This window comes from Tursiops truncatus, chromosome 11 (assembly GCF_011762595.2).
Source record: "Tursiops truncatus isolate mTurTru1 chromosome 11, mTurTru1.mat.Y, whole genome shotgun sequence".
NCBI lineage: Eukaryota > Metazoa > Chordata > Mammalia > Artiodactyla > Delphinidae > Tursiops > Tursiops truncatus.
In genome coordinates this window covers 8,322,774-8,347,607 of record NC_047044.1, presented here as the reverse complement: position 1 = coordinate 8,347,607, position 24,834 = coordinate 8,322,774, and the positions used below count along the sequence as shown (strand labels likewise).

At 44.0% G+C, this 24,834-nt stretch overlaps 1 protein-coding gene and 1 long non-coding RNA gene across 19 annotated transcripts in view; one reads left to right on the top strand and one right to left on the bottom strand.

Moving 5' to 3' along the window:
• Positions 1–19,042, top strand: part of TNRC6B (trinucleotide repeat containing adaptor 6B) — a 262,411-nt gene extending 243,369 nt beyond the window's left edge. For 15 of the 16 annotated variants that reach the window (XM_073788147.1, XM_073788155.1, XM_073788158.1 and 12 more), the window contains 4 exons: positions 1,473–1,697; positions 2,132–2,202; positions 5,375–5,514; positions 6,461–7,264. In XM_073788147.1, coding sequence (XP_073644248.1) covers positions 1,473–1,697; positions 2,132–2,202; positions 5,375–5,514; positions 6,461–6,848 — 824 coding nt within the window. In that variant the 3' untranslated portion in view covers positions 6,849–7,264. Of the gene's footprint in view, positions 1–1,472; positions 1,698–2,131; positions 2,203–5,374; positions 5,515–6,460; positions 7,265–15,051 lie in introns of those variants that run through there. The other variant, XR_012324172.1, reaches the window with a different exon arrangement.
• Positions 12,292–24,834, bottom strand: part of LOC117314157 (uncharacterized) — a 13,473-nt gene continuing 930 nt past the window's right edge. Inside the window, exon 2 of one of the 3 annotated variants that reach the window (XR_012324175.1) lies at positions 12,292–16,252. This is a non-coding gene — a long non-coding RNA (uncharacterized lncRNA). Of the gene's footprint in view, positions 16,253–18,885; positions 24,138–24,834 lie in introns of those variants that run through there. The other 2 variants (XR_012324174.1, XR_004528827.2) reach the window with 2 other exon arrangements.

Genomic DNA, 24,834 nt, shown 5'->3' with positions numbered 1-24,834 from the left:
ACTAAATGTATACATTTCCAACCCTCACTCTCACAAATTTTCTTTTATTTATTTATTTATTTTTGGCTGTGTTGGGTCTTAGTTGCTGCACACAGGCTTTCTAGTTGCAGTGAGCGGGGGTTTCTTATTGTCATGGCTTCTCTTATTGTGGAGCACGGGCTCTAGGTGTGCAGGCTCAGTAGTTGTGGCTCGTGGGCTCTAGAGTGCAGGCTCAGTAGTTGTGGCACACAGGCTCAGTTGCTCTGTGGCATGTGGGATCTTCCCAGGGCAGGGCTCGAACCCGTGTCCCCTGCATTGGCAGGCGGATTCTTAACCACTGCGCCACCAGGGAAATCCTGTCTTTCTTTCTTAACTCTCTTTCTTAGTGGTGCTGCTGCACATCACTCAGTCGCAACATCTCAGTCTTCCCTCTCGCCTCTTCCTCACTCTTTCCTGTCTCCCTCACTTGCTGGGTCCAGCCAGTGATGACGTCTCCCAAGTGGTTTCTTCTCTCTCAGATCCATTTGTTCTCTTCCATTCTCTTTGCTGTCATCCACGTTTTGGCCCTAGTTTAAACACTACCTGCTAAATCTACTGCAAAAACTCCTGATAGCATCTGAAACTGCCCCCAGCAGACCTTTATGGCCTCCTTTACCTCTCTGCTACTGTGAAGTGTTGTTCGGCCAAAACTGGGGAGAAACATATTTGGTACAAAGAGAGTTTAAGTTGAAGCTCGGTTTCTGTTTTCCTGTCTTGCTGAGCCGTCCATTTATATCAGTCCTTCAAGACTTGTCTTGGCAAAGTCGTTGCTGACAGCCCAGCATTGTCATTCTCCTCCATGTATTGAACATATATGATGTTGCTGGGTTACCAGTTCTGTTGTTCATCTTTTCTGTTTTCCCGTCTGAACTTGAAGTTCTTGGGAACAACTGTTTATATTATCCATAGCACTGATTTAGCACCTTAAAAGCAGAGTAAGCCCTTGGTGAATATTTGTTGATTATATTTTTAAAATCTGTTTGAATGTTATCTAGTATTCTGGATCAAGAAAAGTTTAATTTTTTTTTTTTTGAAAAGTTTAATTTTTAATGTACTTTCCATTCAATCAGTAAGTATTTATAGAATAAATACTTTAGCTCTGCCTGGGTTCACATTCTACTATATCTAAGTATAAGTAAGACTAATGACTTTAAGAATACTTTCCTTGAATTTATCTTCCTTTTCAGGTTGTGTTTAGCTAAGAAAGCAGTAAAGAATTAGTTATCTTATTAACTCTTTAGCTCATGTGTTAATTTGTCAATTCAGAGTAAGAGTCATTGAAAATTTATATTTGATAAGCTCAGAGAACAAAATTATTTTGCGCCTCTTAAATTGTGCCCTTAATATTTTTAGAATTTAAGCACGTATGTATTCGTGTGTGCGTGTGTATGTGTATTTGTTAACAAAAGTGGCCTGTCTAACCTAATTTCCTCCTTAATTTTCTCTTCTTATAGCAAAGTTCCCTGATTACAAATCGACATGGTCCCCAGATCCCATAGGACACAACCCCACTCATCTCTCCAACAAGATGTGGAAAAACCATATTTCCTCAAGGAACACTACACCGCTGCCCCGCCCGCCTCCCGGTCTGACCAACCCCAAACCGTCATCTCCCTGGAGCAGCACAGCACCCCGCTCAGTCAGGGGGTGGGGGACACAGGACTCACGGCTTGCCTCTGGTGAGAAGGATCTGCCTAAAGGAGCATCATTGTTCCAACCCGAGGGGCTTATGTTCACACAAATGTTGAAGACACGATGAACTCAGAGGAAATCACGGTTATCGGGTAGAGGAAAAAGTATCTCTTGAGTGGAGAATTGAAGTCAGCATAAGGCAGAGGGACCCAAGAACTCCCGAGGTACTGACGGAGTAAAGATGAGAACCCTGGGAGGACAACGTTGTCTTGCGAATAAGGCGCAAGAGCGCATAGGATCAAGGTCTAGGAGACGAGAACTGGCTATTCAGTGACAGGATGAAGGAGGTCAGAGTGAGGCAGAAGAAGATGGTTTATAAGAGGAGAGAGGAACCATGTGGGCTGTTTGAAAATGTGTCTCACGCGTGGCTATCTTAATTTTTTGATCGTTCTTCCTGATCTTTTTTTCTGGTTGCTTCCAGCCTCCACCTGGAGTGATGGTGGTTCAGTTCGTCCTAGTTACTGGCTGGTTCTTCACAATCTCACTCCACAGGTAACCACGCTTTCTTGGGATTTTCTGGATGGGACTTGATTGTATTAAGAGAGGGAAAGTCCGAGGTTTGTGGGGCTAGCAGAGAGGAGAGCTCGTTTATTTCCTGGTCACCACAGAGAGGTCCCGCCTGCAGGGGTGAGTCTCCCCAGCTAAGGCCCGAAGCCTACTTCTGAAGCTGGGGGGATGCTGGACACTCAACTTCACGCCTGCCTTCATGGTGATGTTAACACATGTAGTTTATAAATAGGGAGCATGGGGTGGTGTTATCTGGTGAATTCTGTTTAGCAGAGATAACTTGCTGTGTGGATCTGCCTGTCAGAATCTGGAACCAAGCAAAAAAGTTACCTGTTTTTGTGTTACTCATTCAACGAGACTTGTGGCTCACTGGTAACCATTTTTATGCTTCATTCATACACAATTAACCATCCATCTCTGCAGTAGAAGGAATGTGTGGATTTCGTGGCTTAAATGCCGTATGTGTGAATTTCTGAATTTTCATTTCCTGTCTGTTCTCTTCTTCTCTGTAGATGGCATTACTGATTTGCTCTCATCAGAACGTGCTCTCTGGGTTGTTGTTACAGTGGTGGGGTTTCATTTACACCAAACCTCCCTCCCTTCTGCTTGAGTTGCCTGATAACTGACATATTTGCAGCAGCAAACATGGAGCAGTCAAATGAGGTTAAATGGACCCGTGGAAACTGAGCCCAGGGCCTTCATGTGGACTTGACAGCACAACCTTTACAACACCTTGTTAAAAAGGAATCAATTATACCTCCCTCCCTTTGACACAGAGATTAAATTGTCTGGCATTTAATTCATAAGTGGAGTCATGCACACTTTACTAAGCCAGCATTTTCCAGAGTGTTCCCATGGGATATTAATAGGTCTCTGGCCTAATATGTTTGTAATACATACTTGATTAAACAAAATGAAGCAGGTGCCTTCATTATGAGGCTTCTTAGACCCTTTACTGTGCTTTAACATGTATTATGATCCTCTGTGGGGAAATACAGATTCTCCTAAATTTATTTGCCCAGTGAACCTATTTGTGGGGAGTAAATCTGGGGCTCGTATTTCAAGGTTCATGTTGAGATGGACAGCTTTCTAAATACAGTTAACATGAGGAACTATCTGGAACGGCTCTTAATCTCCATATCTAATCAACTCAGCTGAAAGCCCTGGGTTATTTATTTAGCGAAGAGTTGACTGACGTATGGACATTTTATATAACCATCCTCAAAACATGCCTCATTATTTCTAAGTTGTCACAGTGCTGTGGGTGTAATATGGTTAGGATGAGAGAAGCAGTGTTAAAAGGAGCCTGTATTATCGTATGAAAAATAGTAAAGGTACAAACTACTATGGATAAGATAAATAAGCTACAAGGCTATATTGTACAACACAGGGAATATAGCCAATGTTTTATAACTATAAGTGGAGTATAATCTATAAAAATGTTATACACTTGAAACTAATGTAATTTTGTAAATCAACTATACCTCAATTAAATTTTTTCAATTTAAAAATAAATAAAATGAAAAAATAGTGATTTCATTTGTATATGTATATAAATGAATATAGGCGGGCTTCCCTGGTGGTGCAGTGGTTAAGAATCCGCCTGCCAATGCAGGGAACATGGGTTCGATCCCTGGTCCGGGAAGATCCCACATGCCACGGAGCAACTAAGCCCATGCGCCACAACTACGGTGCCTGTGCTCTAGAGCCCACGAGCCACAACTACTGAGCCCACGTGCCATACATACGGAAGCCCGCACACCTAGAGCCCGTGCTCCGCAACAAGAGAAGCCACCACAATGAGAAGCCCACGTACCACAACAAAGAGTAGCCCCCGCTCGCCTCAACTAGAGAAAGCCCGCATGCAGCAACGAAGACCCAACACAGCCATAAATAAATAAATTTATTTTTTTTAAAAAATGAATATAGGGATTGGCTGTGTTTGTGTTAGAAAGAATTGATTCATTTTAAAAATCAAAACGACCTAATAGCAGACATCTCACTAATCTGAGTCATAGCTTAAAAGGAGGTTATAAGGCCACATTTTGGGGGACCTGGATAAATTTACTTGTCATCACCTACAGTTTATTTATAGGGCGTCTATCCCAGAAAAGTCACTTGTGGTATATACTGACATGCTTATATAGTCAAGTGTCATTTATAAAACAGTGCTAAGAGCTTTTGTCCCATCATTTTCTGTGAAGAATTACAGTGAAACTGCCGGTTTTCATCCTGTAGGGTTTCCATGGTAAAACCACAGAATGTTTCCACTGCTGCCGCCAGTAGCACAACTTTTTAAGGCTATTCCAGTAGTAATCTGTTTCCCTTCCCAAAAAATGAACTGAAATGTTGCACTGAGCAGCTTCAATAAACCTAGTAAAGATCTTGATACAACTAAATCAGAGTGAGTAAAGAGATTTGTTCTCTAAGTCATAGGTGAGGAAGGGCAATTGTCCCTAATCACTGAACACCCTAATGCTGAGAGTCTGACTAGGGTGAGCAGCTATAAAAAAAAATCATTGGTCACGTTGGCTGAGGGCAGCAGAAGGCACAAAGAAGTAGGTAGACGTAGAGTCTCTCCTCGAGATGACGAGAGTAGGAGTAAGGAGACATCAGAATCGTCTGAGCTGGGTCAACCGTCAGCATTCTGAATCGTCAGGTGGTCAGCAGTGCCTTTCTTGTTTGTGTCTTTTCTCTGTAGCTTTTTGTGAGATTGGAAGAATGTTACATTAGTAATCATGCTCAGAACTTTGCATGTTCTCTTACATTCTTATTTGGTTACCGTCTTATTTCTGTTTTTTAAGGCTCTACCAATCAGTATAGGTTTACTTGTTTACCTCTTAAGGAAAACAGACCACAGGTTGAATCATATGCTTTCGTTTTGAGCTGTATTTATACAAATTTTTTATCTGCAAAATGGCCACATTAGATCTGAGCCCAGTGCTTTGAATATCTTAAGATTTGCCTTGAAGACCTGTATTCAGTGCAGTCTTTCCCTGCCTCGAGTTCTTCATTTGTCTCTCCTAGACTTACTTAGTACTAATGCTGTTATTTACGAACCGGAAGTCCTTCTCATTCTCAAATATAAGAAAGGTCACTTGACTTCCTTTCCCACCCCATCACCAGTTTTTATCTCATGACTGTCATTACTCTTTAGATTGATGGGTCAACCTTGAGAACCATCTGCATGCAGCATGGCCCACTGCTGACATTCCATCTGAACCTAACCCAGGGCACCGCCCTGATCCGATACAGCACCAAACAGGAGGCGGCCAAGGCCCAAACTGCACTGCACATGTGAGTACCCAGCCTACGCTCACTGAGACAAACATGCATGAAGAGGCACATGTGAGTATTCGGGCACCTGCTTAATTAAACAGAGATGCACGAGAACATGCACACAAACGGCATCCTGACATGAGCAACTGCTTGAGTGCCGAGGTGGCTGATCTCTTCTACTTACGTAAGCATGGACTGTCCTGTTTGTATCCGATAAGCAGAATTCCAAAAGTAACAGATTTGTGAAGCAGGGAGTAAATTTTTAGTACCATGAAACAAACCCAGTATTGATGAAATGTGAGACGCTGTAAGTGCTGTCCCTTTTCATAATAGGGTCTATAGCTGCTTTCTTTGGCCTCTCTGTGGGTGATGATGGATATTGTGGTCTTAGTGGTAGCAGGGGTTCTACCTGAAGTAAGTGGGGCTGGATCAGACTCTGGCCATCCTCTTCCCCGCCACTGTCAAGGTGGTGAACAGGAGGAACTGACTCCCCGTGGCTGCAGATGCCATGACAGAAAGGTACACACGGAACAAGCAAGTGATGGGGAGGTCAGGCAATGAGCCCGGCCCTGAGACGAAGCAGCACTTTAGGTGCCTGGAGCTGGGTCACCTTGATGCTTGGGGCTGTGATCTTTTACCCCCAAGGGGAAAAAAAAAAAAGAGACGACATTTTACTTGACATACAAATTCCATGTCCCAAGGGATATTGATGTATAATATTCTCCAGTAGTCTTTGGATATCTGGAGATTGAGTGATACGTTGTTCTCAATCAGTACTTCTCAGTCACCTCTTGGTTAAAATGCAGGTTCCGATCCTGTGATTCTGAAAAGCTTCCAGGGGAGGTGGAAGCTGCTAGTCAAAGGACCACACTTTTGAGTAGTGAGGACTCAAAATACTCAGTCCCTATGCATGCTTTTAGGAGTTTCCTCAAATGCATAGCTCTTTCCCTCCCCTTTTTTCCAGGTGTGTGTTGGGAAACACTACCATCCTGGCTGAGTTTGCCACTGATGATGAAGTTAGCCGCTTTCTGGCACAAGCTCAGCCCCCTACCCCTGCGGCAACCCCGAGTGCACCCGCAGCGGGTTGGCAGTCCCTGGAGACCGGCCAGACCCAGTCAGATCCCGTCGGACCTGCTCTGAATCTTTTCGGTGGGTCCACAGGGCTCGGGCAATGGAGCAGCAGTGCTGGTGGCAGCAGCGGGGCCGATCTTGCTGGCGCTTCATTGTGGGGACCCCCAAACTATTCTTCTAGCTTGTGGGGAGTCCCGACCGTGGAAGACCCCCATAGGATGGGCAGCCCTGCTCCTTTACTACCTGGTGACCTTCTGGGAGGAGGGTCGGATTCAATCTGAACTTAGAACTTTCAACTCTGACCTCGTGACCTTTTTTGGAACAGCAGCAGCACTAACTTGACCTTTTCGTTTTTTTTTTCAACTTGCAATAAATACATTTTTAAAAGGAAAAAAGAAAACGGAGAGAGAAAAAAAGGTGGGTCATTGACAGACTGTCTGAGCACATAGTTGCCTCCCTTATAACTTCAGTTTTTTCGTTTGGAATATGAATCCAAAAAGAGAACATATCACTCTTGAAATACTTGAATCATGAACGCCAACCTAGAAAGACAATGTGAAGCAAGTACACATACCATTTAAATTTAAACACAAAAAAATTAAAAAAATTAGTTTCTAGTTTTTCACTTTTTTCATGTTATATGGAAGTTGTTGCTAAGAAACATATATACTGAAAAAAAAATAGCTTTTTAACTTTGTTTGCACTGGGTGTGTTTCCGTCCTTAGGTCTACCATGTTTGGGAGGGAGGGGAATTCAAAAGAATTGTTGGGGTGGGGGAGGGAAGACTTGACGGAGCCTCACTTTAAAAACAAAAACACAAAAAACCTAAAAAAAAAAAACAAAAACAAAGAAAAAAAAGAAAAAAATTGTGATTGGCTGGTTGGTAAATACCAGTGTGTTCTGGCACATGTAACTGCCCAGGCATGCTCGTTCTGGTATGTGTGTGCACGTGTGTTCATGTGCATTCGCGTGCATCCTTCTCTCTGTCTCTGTGTGTGTGTGTGTGTGTGTGTGTGTGTGTGTGCGTGCGCGCACGCGCACGCGCCTGTGTCCTCCTCCTCTCCCCATCCTGATTTCTCAGAAAGCTGCATTGCTGACAGTCCGCAGGCTGGCTGGCCGGCCATCTGCTTTTTATTTTTATTTTTATTTTTTTTAACTATGAGAACACAGGAGCACGAGCACCTCGGGGAGCCACTGCTACTGAAGCCACCCCGTTGGGCTGTATTGAGATGAACAGAGTGCTTTTTAATGAGGAAAGCACGGAGCTCCTTTACATTTGCAAAGTAGCCCGAGCGTGAGTTTTCTGTCTCTTTTCTTTTGACCTAGCAGTAGAGTGGAACACTGCCAAGTCCCCAAAACTAGGAAAGCAGGAGGTACCTCTTGGAGCAACTGTGTGTTTATTTATTTCTGTTTTTTTGAAGTAAGTGGCTACTAGTAGGCACATCTGAATATCTGTTAAATTTCATGCTGGCCTTTTCATTAGTCTGAATGGGAACGGACAGTAAGGTAGCTTTTAATGATGTGATGTCTCAAAAGCAGAAAAACTGTGTTCCCCCTTTGTTGTGTAATCAGGTATGAGAAATTGGTCAGAAAGTCAGGTAATGCTGAATTTAAAATTTCTATTGTTTCTCTTTAACATTTTACGAAAACAGAAAAAAAAATAAGTTGTGAGCAGCCTCCTGCAAGCATCCGCAGCTCCTCCCTCTCTGCCCCCTTCTTGCTGAGCGTTACCTGTGCCAGGCCGTGGCGTGTTACAGCACCAGGCCATCACTGACAGAAACGTTTACTTAACGAATGTTCTTAAACCAGTGTGTACTTCAAGCGTTTCCTTTTGTTTCTCTGTGTTGTGTATTTCCTGTGTATGTGGTTTTGCTTAGGCAGGTATAACTTAGCAAAGACTTAAGTATTGCACCTTTTTTTTGGTTTTGACCTCTTTTTTTTTCCCTTGTAATGTTGCTTTTTTTATTTCGGTATTTAAAGACTTTTTTTTTTTAAGCATCAATGTAGTAGTACTCTGGGCCGAATAGGGGGCAACTTTTAATCCACAGTTATCACCAACATGTATGTACTTATGTTGGAATCAAAATGTATCAAACTGCTTTTTGTGAAGAGTTACAGCAGACCTGAAGGGTACCCCTTTATACAAAACAGATGGCTGGCGGGGCGGGGGGGGGGGGGGGGGGGGGCGTGTGCCGGTAACGTGGTAGCACTTGTGTGGACATCCCAGTCTGCATTATACTGTTTAACATAAAGTGCCGACATTCTGTACCAGCAAATACCTGCCCATTCCAACCCTTGGTGGGAGCAGACCTCTACTGTCCTCCGTAACTTGCTGCTAGTGAGGACAAGGGAGTTTTTCTTTCTTTAGCATCTTCAGTGAAGGATACAACAATGCCTAATAATGTATTTGACTTTTAGCTTGTGTCTGTGGGTGGGTGGGTGGCTGTGTATAGGAAAAGGCAAAAACCAATTATTTGCATTTAAGTGGTTTTGTGAGACAAAGAATGGGAATTCTGTAGTCCTCTCAGTTTACTCTATTGATTATAAACCTAGCCTCAAAAGAGATTGACGTGCGTAATTCAAGTGAGTGCTTGCTCGTGCAAGTCTTTATGAACCCTTTGTGGGTAGGTGGTCAAACTTGAGTTTCTAGCGTTGGTTTGGTCCCATCGGATGCCTTTAGAAAACTAACTGTGCCCTCCGGTTTTCATCACCACCATGCCCCTTCCACTTCTGCCCGTGCACAAAATGTCTCCTTCGAGCCCCACCGACTGCTCTCTGCCTGGGGGCGCAAAACCCTGGCATGTGTGGTGGCCTCCAGGTGAAGAGCAGCTGTGTTCACACATCTACAGAAGGCTGAATCTGAGTGTCCCTGGGCCGGGAGCATGTCCTGAGGCTCACGCGAGCCAGTGGTGACCGTCCACTGCCGCTTTTGGTTCCCTGGCATGTCCTCCCCACCCTCCTCTTTTCCTGCCTGTTGATTCCTTGACCTGCACTATGGGTTAGTTGAGTTCCTTAACGATACTACGGTGAAAGCCGGGTGCTAGAGCCCCTCTTGTTTACAAGACATAATGAGGGATTTGAAATATGTAAAAATAAACATGAGAAGCTAAAATGTTCTTCCATCATAAGCTTAAAGGGAAAAAAACTGAAAACTTAAAAAAAGACCAAAAAGTGCATATATATATATACATATAAATATATATTTTAGATGAAGACTAACTCTGGGAGCATTTAACAGTGTTTTTTGTTTTTAACATTTATTTTCCTGCTTTAAAATTTGCAAGCATTCTCAGGAATTCTAGGGTAGGAAGCCAGATTTTGGAAGATGGTTTATTTAACCATATCTTATCCTAGATAGACGGCTGTTTCTTTCCTGTTAATAAACTTTTACAAGTTCCTGAAACTTCAGAAAGTTTAAACAATTTTTACTTAAAATGTAAAAAGAAAAGTCTCCAAACATTATTGTCATACTGGGGATCACACATTTTAAAACATGTAGAAAGAAATATTTTTTAAAAATTATCAATTTAGCAGCAACAGGTAAATTCACGAGCTTAAAAGATATGGGAGAAGGATTAAGCTTTATAAGCGCTCTAGCATGGATTCATTGGAAATTGTGCATAATTTAGTGGGAGAGTGTTTGGTGTGTATAAATGGGAATGCCATCACTTTATTCCTTTCCGTTTAAGACTGAACATTTAAATCTCCCCTTGGAACTTTTGATTTTCTTTAAAGGAACCTTTCACCCTGTCTCCCCAACCCCAGCAACAAAAGAAAGGATCAAAGAAAGAAACAACAGCTTAAAAAAAAAAGTAACTCTAATCTGTAAAGTAGTACGGTTGGATTGCTGAGAATCTATGTAAAGAGTTAGGAAATATAGGTTAATAATTTTTGGAACAAATTTAAATGTAGGCATTACTAGAGAAAAAGTATCTATGGACTGTTCTGTTAATGAAGAATGTCCATCTTACCTCCGTTTGTTAAGGGAGGAGGAGAAAGTAGAAGAATCTAATAAGGAACGAGTGGTTTTACTTTTTTAGCTCCCAGCTACCGTTGTGCTCATTTTAATTGCTGTTCTGAAGATCTGCTGCTTAATTATCCCCATCCCCCAGCAGGAGATGTGGAGTATTTCCTTTCAGTTTTTGGTGATGTCGAATTCTCTTTTTGTATTCCCTCCTGGGCCAGGGGTTAGAATTCCCAAGCATGACCGCAGCTTCTTTTAAACACCTAAGCTTCCCAGGGGGAAAGAAACTCCTGCTCGACAGGTAAAGGGAGTGGGTGGGGTTGCTGCCTGCAGTTTCTCTGAAACCGCTTTAGTGCCTTTGTACATACACCCACACATCCTAAGCAGGAGGAACTCGTGCGTATGTGCATGTGTTCCCGTCGCTCCAGACAGTAAGACGCTCACCCGTTACAGAAATTGGAGTGGTTCTGGACAGGCCCCAAAGGCAGTGGGCTAAAATGAAAGTCATTAAAGAAACGGAAATCGAGGAAGTATGCTTGTATGTCTTCATAATGTGGGATACCAAGGTCCTTCCTCGTGCTGTCACCCTTTGTTACTGTGTATCAGCTTCTCCGGTGACAACTGCAGTGACTTGGAAAGGCTCTGTGTCGGGCCTTTAGAAAGGGGTTCCTGTTTTTCTGCTCTTCTCCTTTGTCTCCTCCCTTTCCCATCAACTCCCTTTTTCTTGACCAGTTGCTGGAAGCTTTGCTTTTTTGGTTGTCAGTGACCTAAGAACAGGATATAGTGAGTATGTAATGGAAGAGGAAAACTTTTCTTTCCATGGTATTCCTTGGCAAGAGCCATGTCTGCTGAGAGGTTAGATGGCTTCAGTACACTTAGAAAATGTGGCGGAAGCATCTTCTCTTCCACTGCATTCTGGCATGGGTACAGGGGCTTGCTGGTGACCTCTCATTACATGGATTTACTTCATGAACATTTTGATCATGTAAACTTGAGTTTCCAATTCTTACCAGTTTCCTGTTTTTTTTAAACACTTGATTACTAGTGGCCAGAGGTATCCCACTCTCAAACATCATGAACTTGGTTTCTGTCTACCACGAGTAGCCAAAAGGAAAGAAGCACTAGAAGGGGAAGGGAAGGCTTCCATCAGACCGGAGACCTCTCCTGGCAATTAAGATCCAGTGCCATGACCTAATTTTAGGTGTTTAAAAAAAAAGTACAGATCTCCTAGACACTGTGACGGAATGGATGGTCCATGTGGCATCTCTGATCCCCCAAGTCCCCAGCCCTTGATATTTTTCATTTACAACATTCACGGAAGTTAACTTAGCAGTGCTGCAAGTTAAGGTTCCAAAGCACATCCTTTCATCAGTGTCCCCCAGTAAATCAACATTACGCCTTGATTGCCATTCAGTCAGTTTTATTTATAGCAACTTGATTTTCTATTACTGTGGCTCCTGTTCTAAGAACTTTCCCACCTCTTCTGACGTGAATGTAGCAGAAGTTAGCAGTTGGTTCTTCCAAGTTCCTGTGGGTTACATGTCGTGTGTAAGATATGCAGAAAGAAAGAAAAGAAAAAAAAATTACTGTCGAAGAATTTGGAAGACCTGTTATTAATATAGCTAGCAGCAACTAAAATTTCACAGGCTATTAACTAGTTGCAAGTATTCACTCTCACTTTCACCACTTTTTGCGGGGGAGGGGGGCAGTTTTTGTAAGATTAACAGCCAGATTCCATATCGACCTCAGATGCTGCGTACTTTTTAGTTTTATTTTTTCTATTCTGCCATCTTGACTGTTAAACAGAATGAAGATGTCTGTGAGCTGAGCAGAATGCTTAGGCCAAGCCTGTTCTCTGCTGTGTAAACAGGATGTTTGCAGCAGACTTGGCTGTAGTAGCCATCTCTAAGATTAGGGAACAATTGAGTCTTTATGTTGAAAAGGTCCCCTTCTTCCCCCATCCTCAGAGTTCAAATTCAGCATACAACACTCTAGGTTATTGTTTTGAGTTTGGGTTTTTTTCTTTTACTTATCTATAAGGTCTTTAGGAGTAGAGATACATTTTTAGCTGGTTAAAAAAAAGAAATCAAACCTGTTCTTCTCCAGTGTTTCGCCAAGTTTTGTCACACTTCACGTCTATACATTAACTACACTTCTTAGTGTTACTACAAAGAGAAATCTTATTGTTTTCCCTCCCGTGAGTGTACAACTAAGGCTGCATGCGATAGTGCAGATGAAAATAGTCTGGCCCATGTGTATAACCTCAGCAGTTAATCAGAAAACGGAGTGCCCTTCCCCTCAGCTGCAGAACTGCACCGCAGCCTCTCTGCTTTCTTATCCACAAGTACAGGGTGTCCAAGCAGTCTAGAAACAGGCAGGTGTATACAATGTTGTCAAGGACATCATCAGTCTATTACAAAACATAGAATATTATCTCTATTTCCAGATTTAGTGCACACCCTGTGATAAGGCCTGTAGGTTTATGGCCAGTGCCAAAGGTGTGTGTATTTTCAGAGATGGTCCCCATTTGTCAATGATGGCGTTGTTTTCTTGACCTGAAATTTGACAAAGGAGGTACTGGCATCACATTCTTCATTTGGAATAATTATCAACTTCAAGAATCTATGAACATAGTAATAACATAATTAAAATTGAGCAATGACCCTGCCTGCTTCAGCAGAGGAAAGAGGCCACAGACATGCACAGGATGGTGAAGGGAACACCGGTCAGGAAACAGGGCTACACCCCACCGGCTGGGCATCCACACCGTCCTCATGTTTACGGTCACTCGGACTCGATCTGGACTAATTACCAAGTATTCAAACATTTGAGTGGTTTTTTTTGTTTGTTTATTTTTTGAGTGGTTTTTAAACTGTCAGTCTGTTACAATAACCTCCAACCATCACCAAAATAAAATAGCAAAAGTGATAGAAACTGCCAGTGTTTGCCTCACAGAATTTAAATAATTTCCTCTTCAGATAGCCGTACACCTGAATTTGTTTTTAACGACAACTGTGCACACCGGGAAAAACGGTACTGCCCTGAGCAAAAGGTCTCTGCAAAATTCAGCTGTTGGTTCTTCATTGTGACAAACGCTTGTTTTGTTCATGGGAGGAGAAAGGTCAGAAAGAGGCAAGAAGCGTTCTGTTTTAAATTGAAAAGAAATAGTGTTTCCCTAAAGCACTTTGTGCCTCAGTTTCACTTTCAAAATATAAATCAGTTTTGAAAGTAAATTCCCAATTGGAATTGATCCATTTTGAGCCAATATTAGTTGGGATTGTTTTTCTCAAAAAGTGAAAGTCCTCTTTGCTGCTGCTGGTGAGCAGCAGAAGAGAAACAGTGGAGTAGCTTCCGATGTTGTGGGGCGAAGTGCTTTCCTTCCTTTCTGGTCCCCCGCTTCCCTGGACCTCTTACTGCATCTGGCGGTCCTTCTCCTTGGGGTCCTGAAAGGCGTGCACAGTCCTCGGAGGGCTGGGTTGTGAGAGGTGACGGGATGCCAGGAGCCACTTCGCTGCAGGACCAACCTGACAGCAGAGCTTTATGGAGAGGAAGAGAGTATATCCTGCGTGTGTTCGCCAAAAATGAAAAAGTGGACTGTTTATACAAAACAGAGCAAAAACCTTTGGAACCCTTAAAGAAGTTACATACCTTTTAAAGGTAGTAGAGTTTTTCACCAAGTGATACATTCAGCATGACACTTCTTGCCAGACGTTTCGGGATAAGTTAAAATATATGTGTTTAAAACACCACCCCTACCCCCCCCCCCTTTTAATTTTGTCCAAGGAATTACTTACTTAAGTGTAGTATTTCTGAATGTGCCTTTGTGAGCTCAGAGACCGTCTGTTTTAGGAAGAACCTACCCATTGGGATAAAACAGAAAGACGGTCAGCTTGGTCTTTAGGGAAGTCGGCATTTCTCCGGACCGACCCCGGGGCGTTTTAATTGCACAGTGTAGAGTCGTGGGGGAGAGGTTCCGGGACTTGGGAGAGGGGATGACGAGGTGATGGTGCACAGATGACAGAGACCAGGTTAGTCCAAGAGTGCAGGTTGAACTTAATCTCTCTGCATTGCCTAGTCTTCTTCGTGTTTATGTGTGTGCGTGTGTGGCTGTGGCTGTGGCTGTTTTAGTCTTTGTTTTCCCGTAAGCACTGGAGAATTGAAATATGGTGATGCTTGTGACACACTCGTGCACGTCGAGAAGCTTTTCTCCCTCCTGCCTCACGCACGGCAGGCGGCGCGTTGCCACCCTTTGAGTCTGTGTCCTGAGAAGGCAATTCTTTTCCCAAATGGAAGTCACATAACGTTGCTGTTTGTGCAAACAGGGTATCACACACGAGGAAAAGGCTTTTGAGAGGATAAGATTGACGTGTTTGTGAAAGAAAAGAGAAAAATCTGCAATCATATTTTATTTCTTCAGAACTATTATAGTTAAACATAGAAATCTGCAGTGTCTCTTCCTTTGTTTCACGTTTGTTTTAAACAATTCCACCTCTTCTCCCCACTCCCTCTCTTTTCTAAAGAGAAATCAAGTGAATGCTAAGGGCCATTTCCATAATTCCTCAGAACTCCCCAAAGAGGAAAACAATCCCTCCGCAAGATTCCTTCAGCTTCATTCAGGAAGACACAGGGAGGAGAGATGCTGCAGCTTCCGGGGCTTCACTCTCATTCCTCTCTAATGGCCTTGAAATGTATTATTATGCAAATGTGAATTTTGATACTGAATTTAAGAAGAGGTTGTTGGATTTTTCTTTTTTCAAAAAAAAAAAAAGGTCCCATATGTGGTCATCATTGCTTCTTTACTTTGTAACGTGTGAATTGTAACTATGCATTCTGCAAAGGGGGGGGGGTGGGAGGAGAGGGCAGAAAGGGGAAGGAAGTAGCTTTGTATCCTTGTTCTACAGTTTCTGTGTCCATGGTATCCCCTCAAGCTGGCAGGGAAGGGGAGTGAGAGTAAGAAGCGGTAAGGTCGGCCCAGTGAGGTAGAAAGAGACCTGTGAGTCCGGCCTGGCACTTCCTGGGGGGCCTGCAGTCCCTACCAACCAGTGTGGTACGGGATCTCCATCCTAGCCGTGCAGTGTCAGCTGGGTGCAACAGGAGGGCCCGGAAGGCCCCCGTGTTTTCCGGAAAAAAGTGCTCACCCTGTCCTGAACTCAAAACCCTTTCCAGCTCAGGAAACCTTGCCTCACTCGTGCTGACCTTAATCTTTATGTCATTTCAGAAAAAAAACTCCTCCTCCTCGCTCCGTTTTAATTTTTCTTTCTCATTTTTAAGTGAATTTAATTGTAAGGAAACTTTCTTGCTCTACGGGGAAGAGGTCTGTTGCTTGACAGGCAAACAGGGCAGCTCTCCCCTATCCACTACCCCTCCGCCATATGTGACCTCTCTGCTTCCCTTGCAGTTACTAAGCTGTGTGTAGCTAGTGAGCAGCGAGGTGTTTGACACGGGAAAGCCCACAGCCTCCTACTTGTCCTGACAGCATCCCTCTGTTGATCCTTCCTGCAGTCAGTCGTGGCCCTTGCATTGCTCTGGTCTAGGCGTTACTGGCAACACACAGTATCGGAAGCAAGAGACCGCCGTGCCTGGAGCCAGTGTTTCCCTGCAGCAGTTTTGCTGTTGATGTTCACAGTACTGTAACTAGTAACAGACTTGATCACAGTCTCCTCGTGCCCCTGCAAGCCTGCACAGGCACGATCTCATCAGGGTTCCAATCTGTTAGATTGCCTTTAGACAAAAAAGAAAACAAAAAAATAAAATTCTGACGTTTCAGCTGTCTAACACAAAACAATACCTCGAGGTACATTTCCCCTGCGGTGTAGACCCTTAACTCCCCTCCTTTTCTGACATCGGTGGGTTATCCTTGGAAAAATATGAACATGTAGATAGCGGGATAACTTTTACAATTTTTCTTTGCTGTGAAAGTAACCCTAAAATATGATGTTTTCCACTTCTTTTTTTAAAGCCATCAGAAGTTTCAGATCTTATTCTTTCATGTTTAAGAAGAGAAAGCAGAACAGGTCAGGGGAGTGGACTTGCATTTGTGGGGTGATGTTCTCTCCATTGCCTCCCATACACAGTGACGACAGACCAGTGTTTAAACCCTGCTCTGAATAGATGCCATCTATTCTAGCTCTAGTTCCAGGGTAGGGAGTGTCTGGATTTCTCTCTTCCAGAAGATCCATCCCCTCCAGGGACTCCAGAATGTTTTCTCCTGAGACCTTGAGTTCTCAGCCTTTCTTGGTTCAAACACACACACACACACACACACACACACACACACACACACACTTTGAGTAACTGAGTAGCATTCTGTAGATCATAAAGAGAATCAGTCCCTGGCATTTCAATTTTGTGCTGTAGAATTCATAGCTGTGTCGCTTTGCGATGCTCTGGAAATGAATTGATTTCTTACTTAGAAGGAGAGTCAGCTGAGACGTGCAGGCAACCTCCCTGAAAGGCCCGCGCACCCTCAGGTGTCCCTCCCTCCACAAGGCTTGAAGCTGACTTTAGGGAGAGGTAAATAACGAGTGCTGCTTGTAGGGATCTGTCAGCTACTGCTCTCCTAGATTTGGCCGCTCACGAGGCAGGACCAGAATAGATCGTTTTGAATAGCTTCTTCGCAAACCGCCTAGCTCCCCCCATCTTAAAGATAAACCCTGTATCTTTCAGGAAGCCCTTTTTAGGTTGGGCTCACTGATCTTTGTCTACTGACGACTTCCTTTGAGGGAAGAAGCTTGATGATAAATGCACGCATATCCACCACCCACCTTCTGATCTGGGCGCTGTCGACCTGCGAATTTTATTTCTGTTGTTTGTGTGGAAGCCCTTTTCTATCAGTCTCCTTCCTCTGGTCCCTCCTGAGTTTTTCCTGCCCTTCTGTCCCTCTGCGATGCTCCCAAAGGGCTCTGCTGATCTCTGCACTTCTGTCCTGGGACACTCCCCCCCACCACCCTTTGCACACACCAGTGACCAAAGTGTGTCCAGTGATCTCACAGAAGACCTAAAAAATGGTGCATGCACCATGAATGTGCTCACAGAGACACGTGCACAAGATTCTGCACCCTTGGCCTTAACCTCAGTATGACTTAAGGTGCAGGAACATTTTTAACAGGTTTTAAAAAAACAAAAAAACCCTTCCCAGAGGAAAAAAAATAAGCAGATGCAACGGCTCAACCATGCCCACTCCTAACGCTCCACTATTTGCTTATGACTTACTCTGTGCCCACCCCACCCCTCCCTGTTTCGAGTAACCAAAAACAGATAACAGAAGCAACCCGAGGAGAGGTTTCTGGACTATTTTCTCTTTCTCCATTTAGATGGAGATATATATGCTGCTTTGGGTTCCATAATCCTAGGGGGCTATGTTTACATAGTAAAATACATCCTACCAAATCAGGAAACTGAATATGGGAATCTCTGCAATGAGAGTTAGGTCACTGATGGTGAACAAGAGAAGTGAGGGCCCTGGGGGATGGCGCAGAGGAGAGACGGAGCAGTGCCACCTGACGGCCTGGGACGTGTGGCTCCTCCCTTCGCTTCTCTCCTTGCCCCCTTTCACAGAAGGTGCAGAGAAGGGCATCAGAAAGAGGCTGGATCTTTCAAAGGCAGCTTTCCAACTTTGCACACAAACAGGTAACAGGAAGGTACAGCAAAAATCCTCTCATCTGAAACACTGTCCGCAGAAACAAAACCTGTAAACATGACTAAATAGCTGCACAATTTTGATGCTCTCTGCAAGTTACCTAGAAGTGTTTTGTTTTTCTTATACTTGAAATAGCTTTTACAATGTTATTTTGGTGGCTTTCTTTTCTCTCTACTGGTGGGCCATAGAGTGGATGACGGGATTTAAGGAAGTTTGAGGGGAGAAAAGGGAGGCTATGGCATTGTCTTTTCTTTTTTTTCTCTTAAACATAGAGGTTTAATCAAACTCCCATATGTTGAAATTGCTCCTCATATGACTGGTTTTACATGGACACAGAAACTAGGCACTTTAGAGGTGCACTTGCATGGCAGGCTGGGCCCCCCTTTTCTATATTTTATTTTACTTTTTTAGTATAGTGGTACTTAAAATCACTGGTTCACTTAAAAAACAAACAATAAAATGTTAAACTCTACTAATGTACAAATAAGCTGAAAAGTTGCATTTTATGTGTATTTTTTGCCATAGCAGGTACTGTATTTCTCATGCTGGATTTCAAAAAAAAAGTCAAAAACAAAAAAAACTAAAGGGTGGTCTTTTATTGGATTGTGACAGGTTGAGTAATAAGGAATTAAGTCGTCGTCATTTCATTAAAACTGAGAGATGATGTAATGCATATATGAGTTTTCTGAAGGGTTTTTTTGGGCTTTTAAGCAGCTTATTTTTGTTTTTGTTTAGTTTTTTATTTTATTTTATTTTGGAAAGATATGATTGTATTATGTGCAACTCAGTTGCTTACATTATAACTACAAAATATTTTTGGGTTCCTGGAAAAAAAAAAAGAAAAAAGACTAATAAATGTGTTTGGCTGCTAAGCATTTATTGTGGTTTCCTGTTTTATTAGCCAGTTTAATTTGCTCGTCTGTTGGATGTTTGTATTTCTTCTACTGTACTCCCTCGCCCTGCCCCACACATAAACGCTGTCTGACATTCAGCATCTGGACTGGGCCTCCACTTTGTCTATCTTGTCTTGTTACGTTTGTGTTGCCGGAGTTGTCAGGTTGACCAGCCGCTGGTGGGTGTGTGCTCCTTGCTGCCTGCCACGCCGCCGGGTTCAGAGTCTCTGAAAGAAGTTCAGGTTCTCCTGCTACCTTTCGTTGTCATCCCGTTTGAGCCTCATGTGCATCTGGAGCGAAGACACTACAGAGCGGAGGAGGGCAGAGGGATGATGCCTGCCAGGGCTCTGCTGCAGCCCGGGAAGGTGACAGCGTGCCAGCTCTGTCCACGAAGCCACCTGCCGGCGCCCCCGCCTTGCTTCCGGTGCTCACCACTGTGGGGGAGCGGGAGAGCCTTACCCTGAAAGCCAGCTTGTTCCCATCTGAACACTTTCTTACTTATTGTTAGCTGCTAGAGACTCGTTAGACATGTGAGCATGCAACAGCGCTAGAAGGGCAAAGGGGAGCAATGGAAGGAAACTAAGACTTAGTAATTCCCAGGTAGTGTCGTGTCTGACTTCATTCTCAGAATGCTGTGTGAAATAGATAGTGGCAAACCCATTTCATGAGGAACTGCCGTTCAGCATAACTTAATCAGCTACTAGTAGATAACACTGACTGATTGCTTCCTATAATATTTACATTAGGGCACTGCTCTAAGCATACCATGTAAATATTCATCACTTAATAGAAACTTGCTTCAGTCACCATGCTAGGAACCCAGATTGGATTCCAAAGTTGTCACGCCAAAATGCCTGGGCTGAAAGACACCTGGAATTCTAAGAAAATGGTCTTAAGCAAGTCTGCTGTACAAAGTGGTAGGCTATATACCATCCAATTCTTATCATAAAATAAGTAACACCAGGAAATGTGAGGTCAGGAGAGGTGAACTAGATGTCAAAAACACCTTGCAGGCCTACCTATATCAAGTAAGTGCTGTATTTGTGGAATTGAGATCATAGCAAAACCTATGAAGACCTTTATCACCAAAGACTTTATTTTAAATTTTGGATATTTAAAAAATGCATAAACGTCTAAGGGGGGGTGTGTTTTAGAACTGAAGATGGTTGTCAAGACTTTAGCCTCTGACTCAGCCCTCTTCACCGCTGCGGGCTCTGCTGTCACCTTAGGTGACTTCAGCATCCACTTGGAAAATCCATCCTAACTGCCAGCTTTCTGCACTCCTTCCCCCAGTCACCCTGGCCACACGTGCCCATACTCACACCAAATTGCTCCCCTCCAGAATCACTAATTTCAGCATCCTTGACCTTGACTTCCTGTCCTCCCAAACTGGTTCCCCCTCCTCTTTGGCTTCATTTTGACCTCATCAGCCATCCCAGGACGCTGGCCGATTTACTTTCTTCGACTCCATCAGTCCTCTCCTTTTCCTCATTTCCTTCCTAATCCAGTTTAGATTTTATAGCCTATAATTTCAATAATATGGTTGCTAAAATCCCCACTTTGGAAAAACCCTATTTTCTATTTTCCACCAGCAACCAAAAGCAGCACCATTTGGGGGAAAAAGTCACTGCGGGGCAAATAAGGACGCCTGTAAATCTACTGTATAGCCAACCAGCAATGAGACCTTGACACTGCCAGCAAGCATCCTGTGTCCGCTGATATGTGGAGAAAATTAGAGGTATCAGAAGAATTTCCCCCAAAATTGCTGCTTCCAAACTGTAATCAAGTGAGGTGCTCCCCCTTCAAGTGCTGGTTCCTCCAGTGCTTGAGATCCTTTCCCTTCCTGCCCACTTGGCTACTTTTAACTTCCCATTCTTTTTCTTTTTTTTTTTTCGTGGTACACGGGCCCCTCACTGTTGTGGCCTCTCCCGTTGTGGAGCACAGCCTCCGGACGCGCAGGCCCAGCGGCCATGGCTCACAGGCCCAGCCGCTCCGCGGCATGTGGGATCTTCCCGGGCCGGGGCACGAACCCGTGTCCCCTGCATCGGCAGGCGGACTCTCAACCACTGCGCCACCAGGGAAGCCCTTAACTCCCCATTCTTCGTTCTCTCTTCACGTGATAAACTGTCACCCCCATCCCCACCCTAAGCTACTCTATGCTCTTGTCCTGCTATATTTTGTTCACAGAACTTAACCACTTTTTAAAATTATCTTGTTTAGTCATTATTATCCATCTCCCTCACTGGAATGTAAGCACCAGAAAGGGCAGAATTCTTTTCCGTGTTCTCCAGCTCGAGCGCCTAAAACCCCTATGGCTTTAATTACCATCTGTGTGCTACGGCTGCTAAATTTATATTTCCAACCCTTACCACTGGGCTCTAGACTTGTAGATGTAATTTTCTGCTCAACATTTTGAAACACCTGGATATCTTAATGGCTCTGCAAACTCAATAAACCCAAAAGAGAAGTCCATCCTGCCTGCTTGTCCCTCCTCCCACCCCATGGTAAATGGCATTGCTAGCCTTTTAGCAATAAAACCTAGAGACCTAGGAGGATCAGTTGAGTCTGCCCCCTTCCTTACTCCCCATAACTAACCCATCACCAAGCTGGATTGATTGCACCTCTTAATCTCTTCCTTTTCTTCATTTCCTCTGCCACTTAACTTCCTTTGTCCAGGCTAGATCATCTACACCCCTAGGTCTCACCTAGTCCACTGCATTAGCCCAACTGGTTTCTCATTTGGCATTCACTCCAGTTCCCCACCCCCAATCCATTCTACACACAAGAGCTGAGATATTTTTCAAAACATAAATCTGATGAAGTCATCCTCCAGCCTACCACTTTTCGTGGTTTTCTATTACTTAGAATAAAACCCTAAATATCCTTATTTCCTACCAGGTTCCCGTGGTCTGCCTTCCACCTGCGCCTCCAAATTTACCTCCCTCTCTTTTCACCTTTGCCCTCTCCACTCAAGCCTCATCAGCTGACCACTATATCCCAGTGCCTAGTACAATGCTTGGCACACACTAGGCACCACTGTGAAATGAACGATCCTCATGAGTAACAGAATTTAAGAAACTAGGTATTTTAAAAGCCTGAAATAAAAACAAAAGGATAGATGTAAAATTCCCGATTTAGGGACTTCCCTGGTGGTCCAGTGGGTAACACTCCACGCTCCCAATTCAGGGGGCCCAGGTTCGATCCCTGGTCGGGGACCTAGATCCCACATGCATGCCGCAACTAAGAGTTCTCATGACACAACTAAGAGTCCACATGCTGCAACTAAGAAGTCTGCATGCCGCAACTAAAACATCCCATGTGCCGCAAGTAAGACCCAGCACAGCCTAAATAAATAAATATTTTTAAAATAAATAACCTTGCCCTATATTAGGTTCATTAGGTTTATAAATAAATAAATAAATAAAATTCCCGATTTAGAGATGTTGCTTTAGATAACACTGACAACCAGCTGCAAGTGTCTAGGTGGCCTTTGAAGATTAAGAACCAAAATTTTGGGGACCTCCCTGGTGGCGCAGTGGTTAAGAATCCACCTGCCAATGCAAGGGACACAGGTTCAAGCCCTGGTCTGGGAAGATCCCACATGCCGCAGAGCAGCTAAGCCCGTGCGCCACAACTACTGAGCCTGCACTTTAGAGCCCGCGAGCCACAACTACTGAAGCCCGTGTGCCTAGAGCCCATGCTCCGCAACAAGAGAAGACCCCACTTGCCGCAACTAGAGAAAGCCAGCACACAGCAACAAAGACCCAACACAACCAAATAAATAAATTTACATTTAAAAAAAAATTTGGAGAAACCTGTGGACTCAGAAGATAAGACTTGCAGACATGCGGTTTCCAAGGGGAGTAAAGGTGGGTTAAATCTTGAGGAAATTCCCACCACTTCCTTTTCCAGGAGTGTGAGAAGGAAGGATCGTCAAAGAGCAGGCAGAAAGGGAGGAGAATCAGTATACTTTAGTTTTCAAAGCAGGAGGGAGGGGTTGTCAAAAATGCTAAATATTTCAATCAGCCAAAAGGGATGACTTAATACAGGAAAAAAGGAAAACTACTTGACTCAGAAATCAAAATGATTTAAAGATGTACGTTGGGAAGCTTGCTCCCGGTTACCTGGCCTATCCCGTTCCCTGCGTGTCCACCCCACCCACCCCCACGTAGCCTTTATTAGTGATTCTTTATGCAAATAGGCAAACATATTATGGCAAAGGGACTTCTGAATTATTAGAGGAAGTTACTGGTGATCAATGAGAGTGCAGTTTAGAGGAGACGAGAGGGCAGAAGCTGCGTCACGGTGCTAAGGAACAAAGAAGGGAGGGGGACGAATGTGTTGAATACAGGAGCCCCAGACACTGAGCCTGGATGTCAGCATCTATGTCACCTGCCTTTGCTCCTCAGTCTACACCTGCGGGTCATGAGCCGTATTTCACAGGTAAGAAGACCCAAGTGCCAAAAGATTATAAGTAATCGCCCAAGTCACACAGCTAGTAACATCAATGCCAGTTGGTGAAGAGGCGGCCAGAAAGAGCTTTTGTGTTAAGGGGGTAACAGCAAGTGAAGGTGTTTCTATAGTGGAAGAGATATGTGCGTTTAAAAAAAAAAAAAGGGAGGCAGAACTGGACAGATTCGATAAAATAATTGAAAGAGAAAGATCCTTTCCTGAATGAAGAGATTGGAGACAGAAACTCCTATTGGAGGAGGAAAAGTAACAGCAAAGTAGAGCAGAGCCAGGAGAGAGGCTGGAAAACTGAGGAGACAGTAGTTTGCAGTAGTCACCGTGGAAAGCAAGGAGAGTAAACTCAGCACAGCACAGCAATGACAGCCCTGGAAGTTGCAGGGAGTAGTCGTCTTCTTTCCAGAATTGTCTGCCCTCATCCCCAAAAGCAATCCTCTGCAGCTCCAGAGGGAGGTAGAAGATGTGGGTGATAAGCCCAGGTAGCTGATGGGCTTCTCTGATGGCCACAGTATTCTGGGATTGGTGCTGCGGTCCATTCTGACAATTCTGAAGCCCAGGTGGAGACATGAAGGATCTATGGCATGAGGACACTGAAGGATGTGAGAGGCTGGGGGAAGAGGAACGGCAATGTCAGGATATAACTTGTATCTTGGCGACTGTGGGCCTTGTTTCCCTTTGTGCGCTAGGCTCCTTTGGGCAGCATTCATTCACCAAGCGAACATTTACTGAGCACCTACACTACGTTAGGTCCTGTGCGGGATCCACCTGCCAGGGATACGGGGGACCAAGGCAGGCATGATCTCCACCTGCACCGAGTTTGCCATTGATGGGAAAGGCCAACAACACTGAACTCTGGTGAGAGTTATGAGAGACCTATATGAAATCCCAGAGGTGGGGAGGGAGAACACTTACAGGGGTGGTCCATGAGTTCTTGAGTAAATCGTGAAAATTTTAAAGCAGGAATGGAAAGGTGACAGGAAAAAAAGTTATTGTCAAAGACAAGATCTTGGAAGTCTTGAGATCTAATCAGCAGCTTTTAATATTCCTGAAGTATTATGGTTACTGGGAAAGGGGCCATTCACCTCAGCAAAGAAGCTGAGAATTCAAAATGGACCTCCCTTCATAGTGAGACACTCAGAAACAGGTAATTTCAAAGCAGTATAGGACCTGCTACTGTAGCACAAAGGAAAGAGTACCTTTGAATCTGGTAAGAACCAGGAGCCTGGAGCCTATCCCCCTGCACTTAACTCCTAGCTCTTGCCCTTCTACATGAGCAATCTCAAGACAGTCAACCTACCCATGCC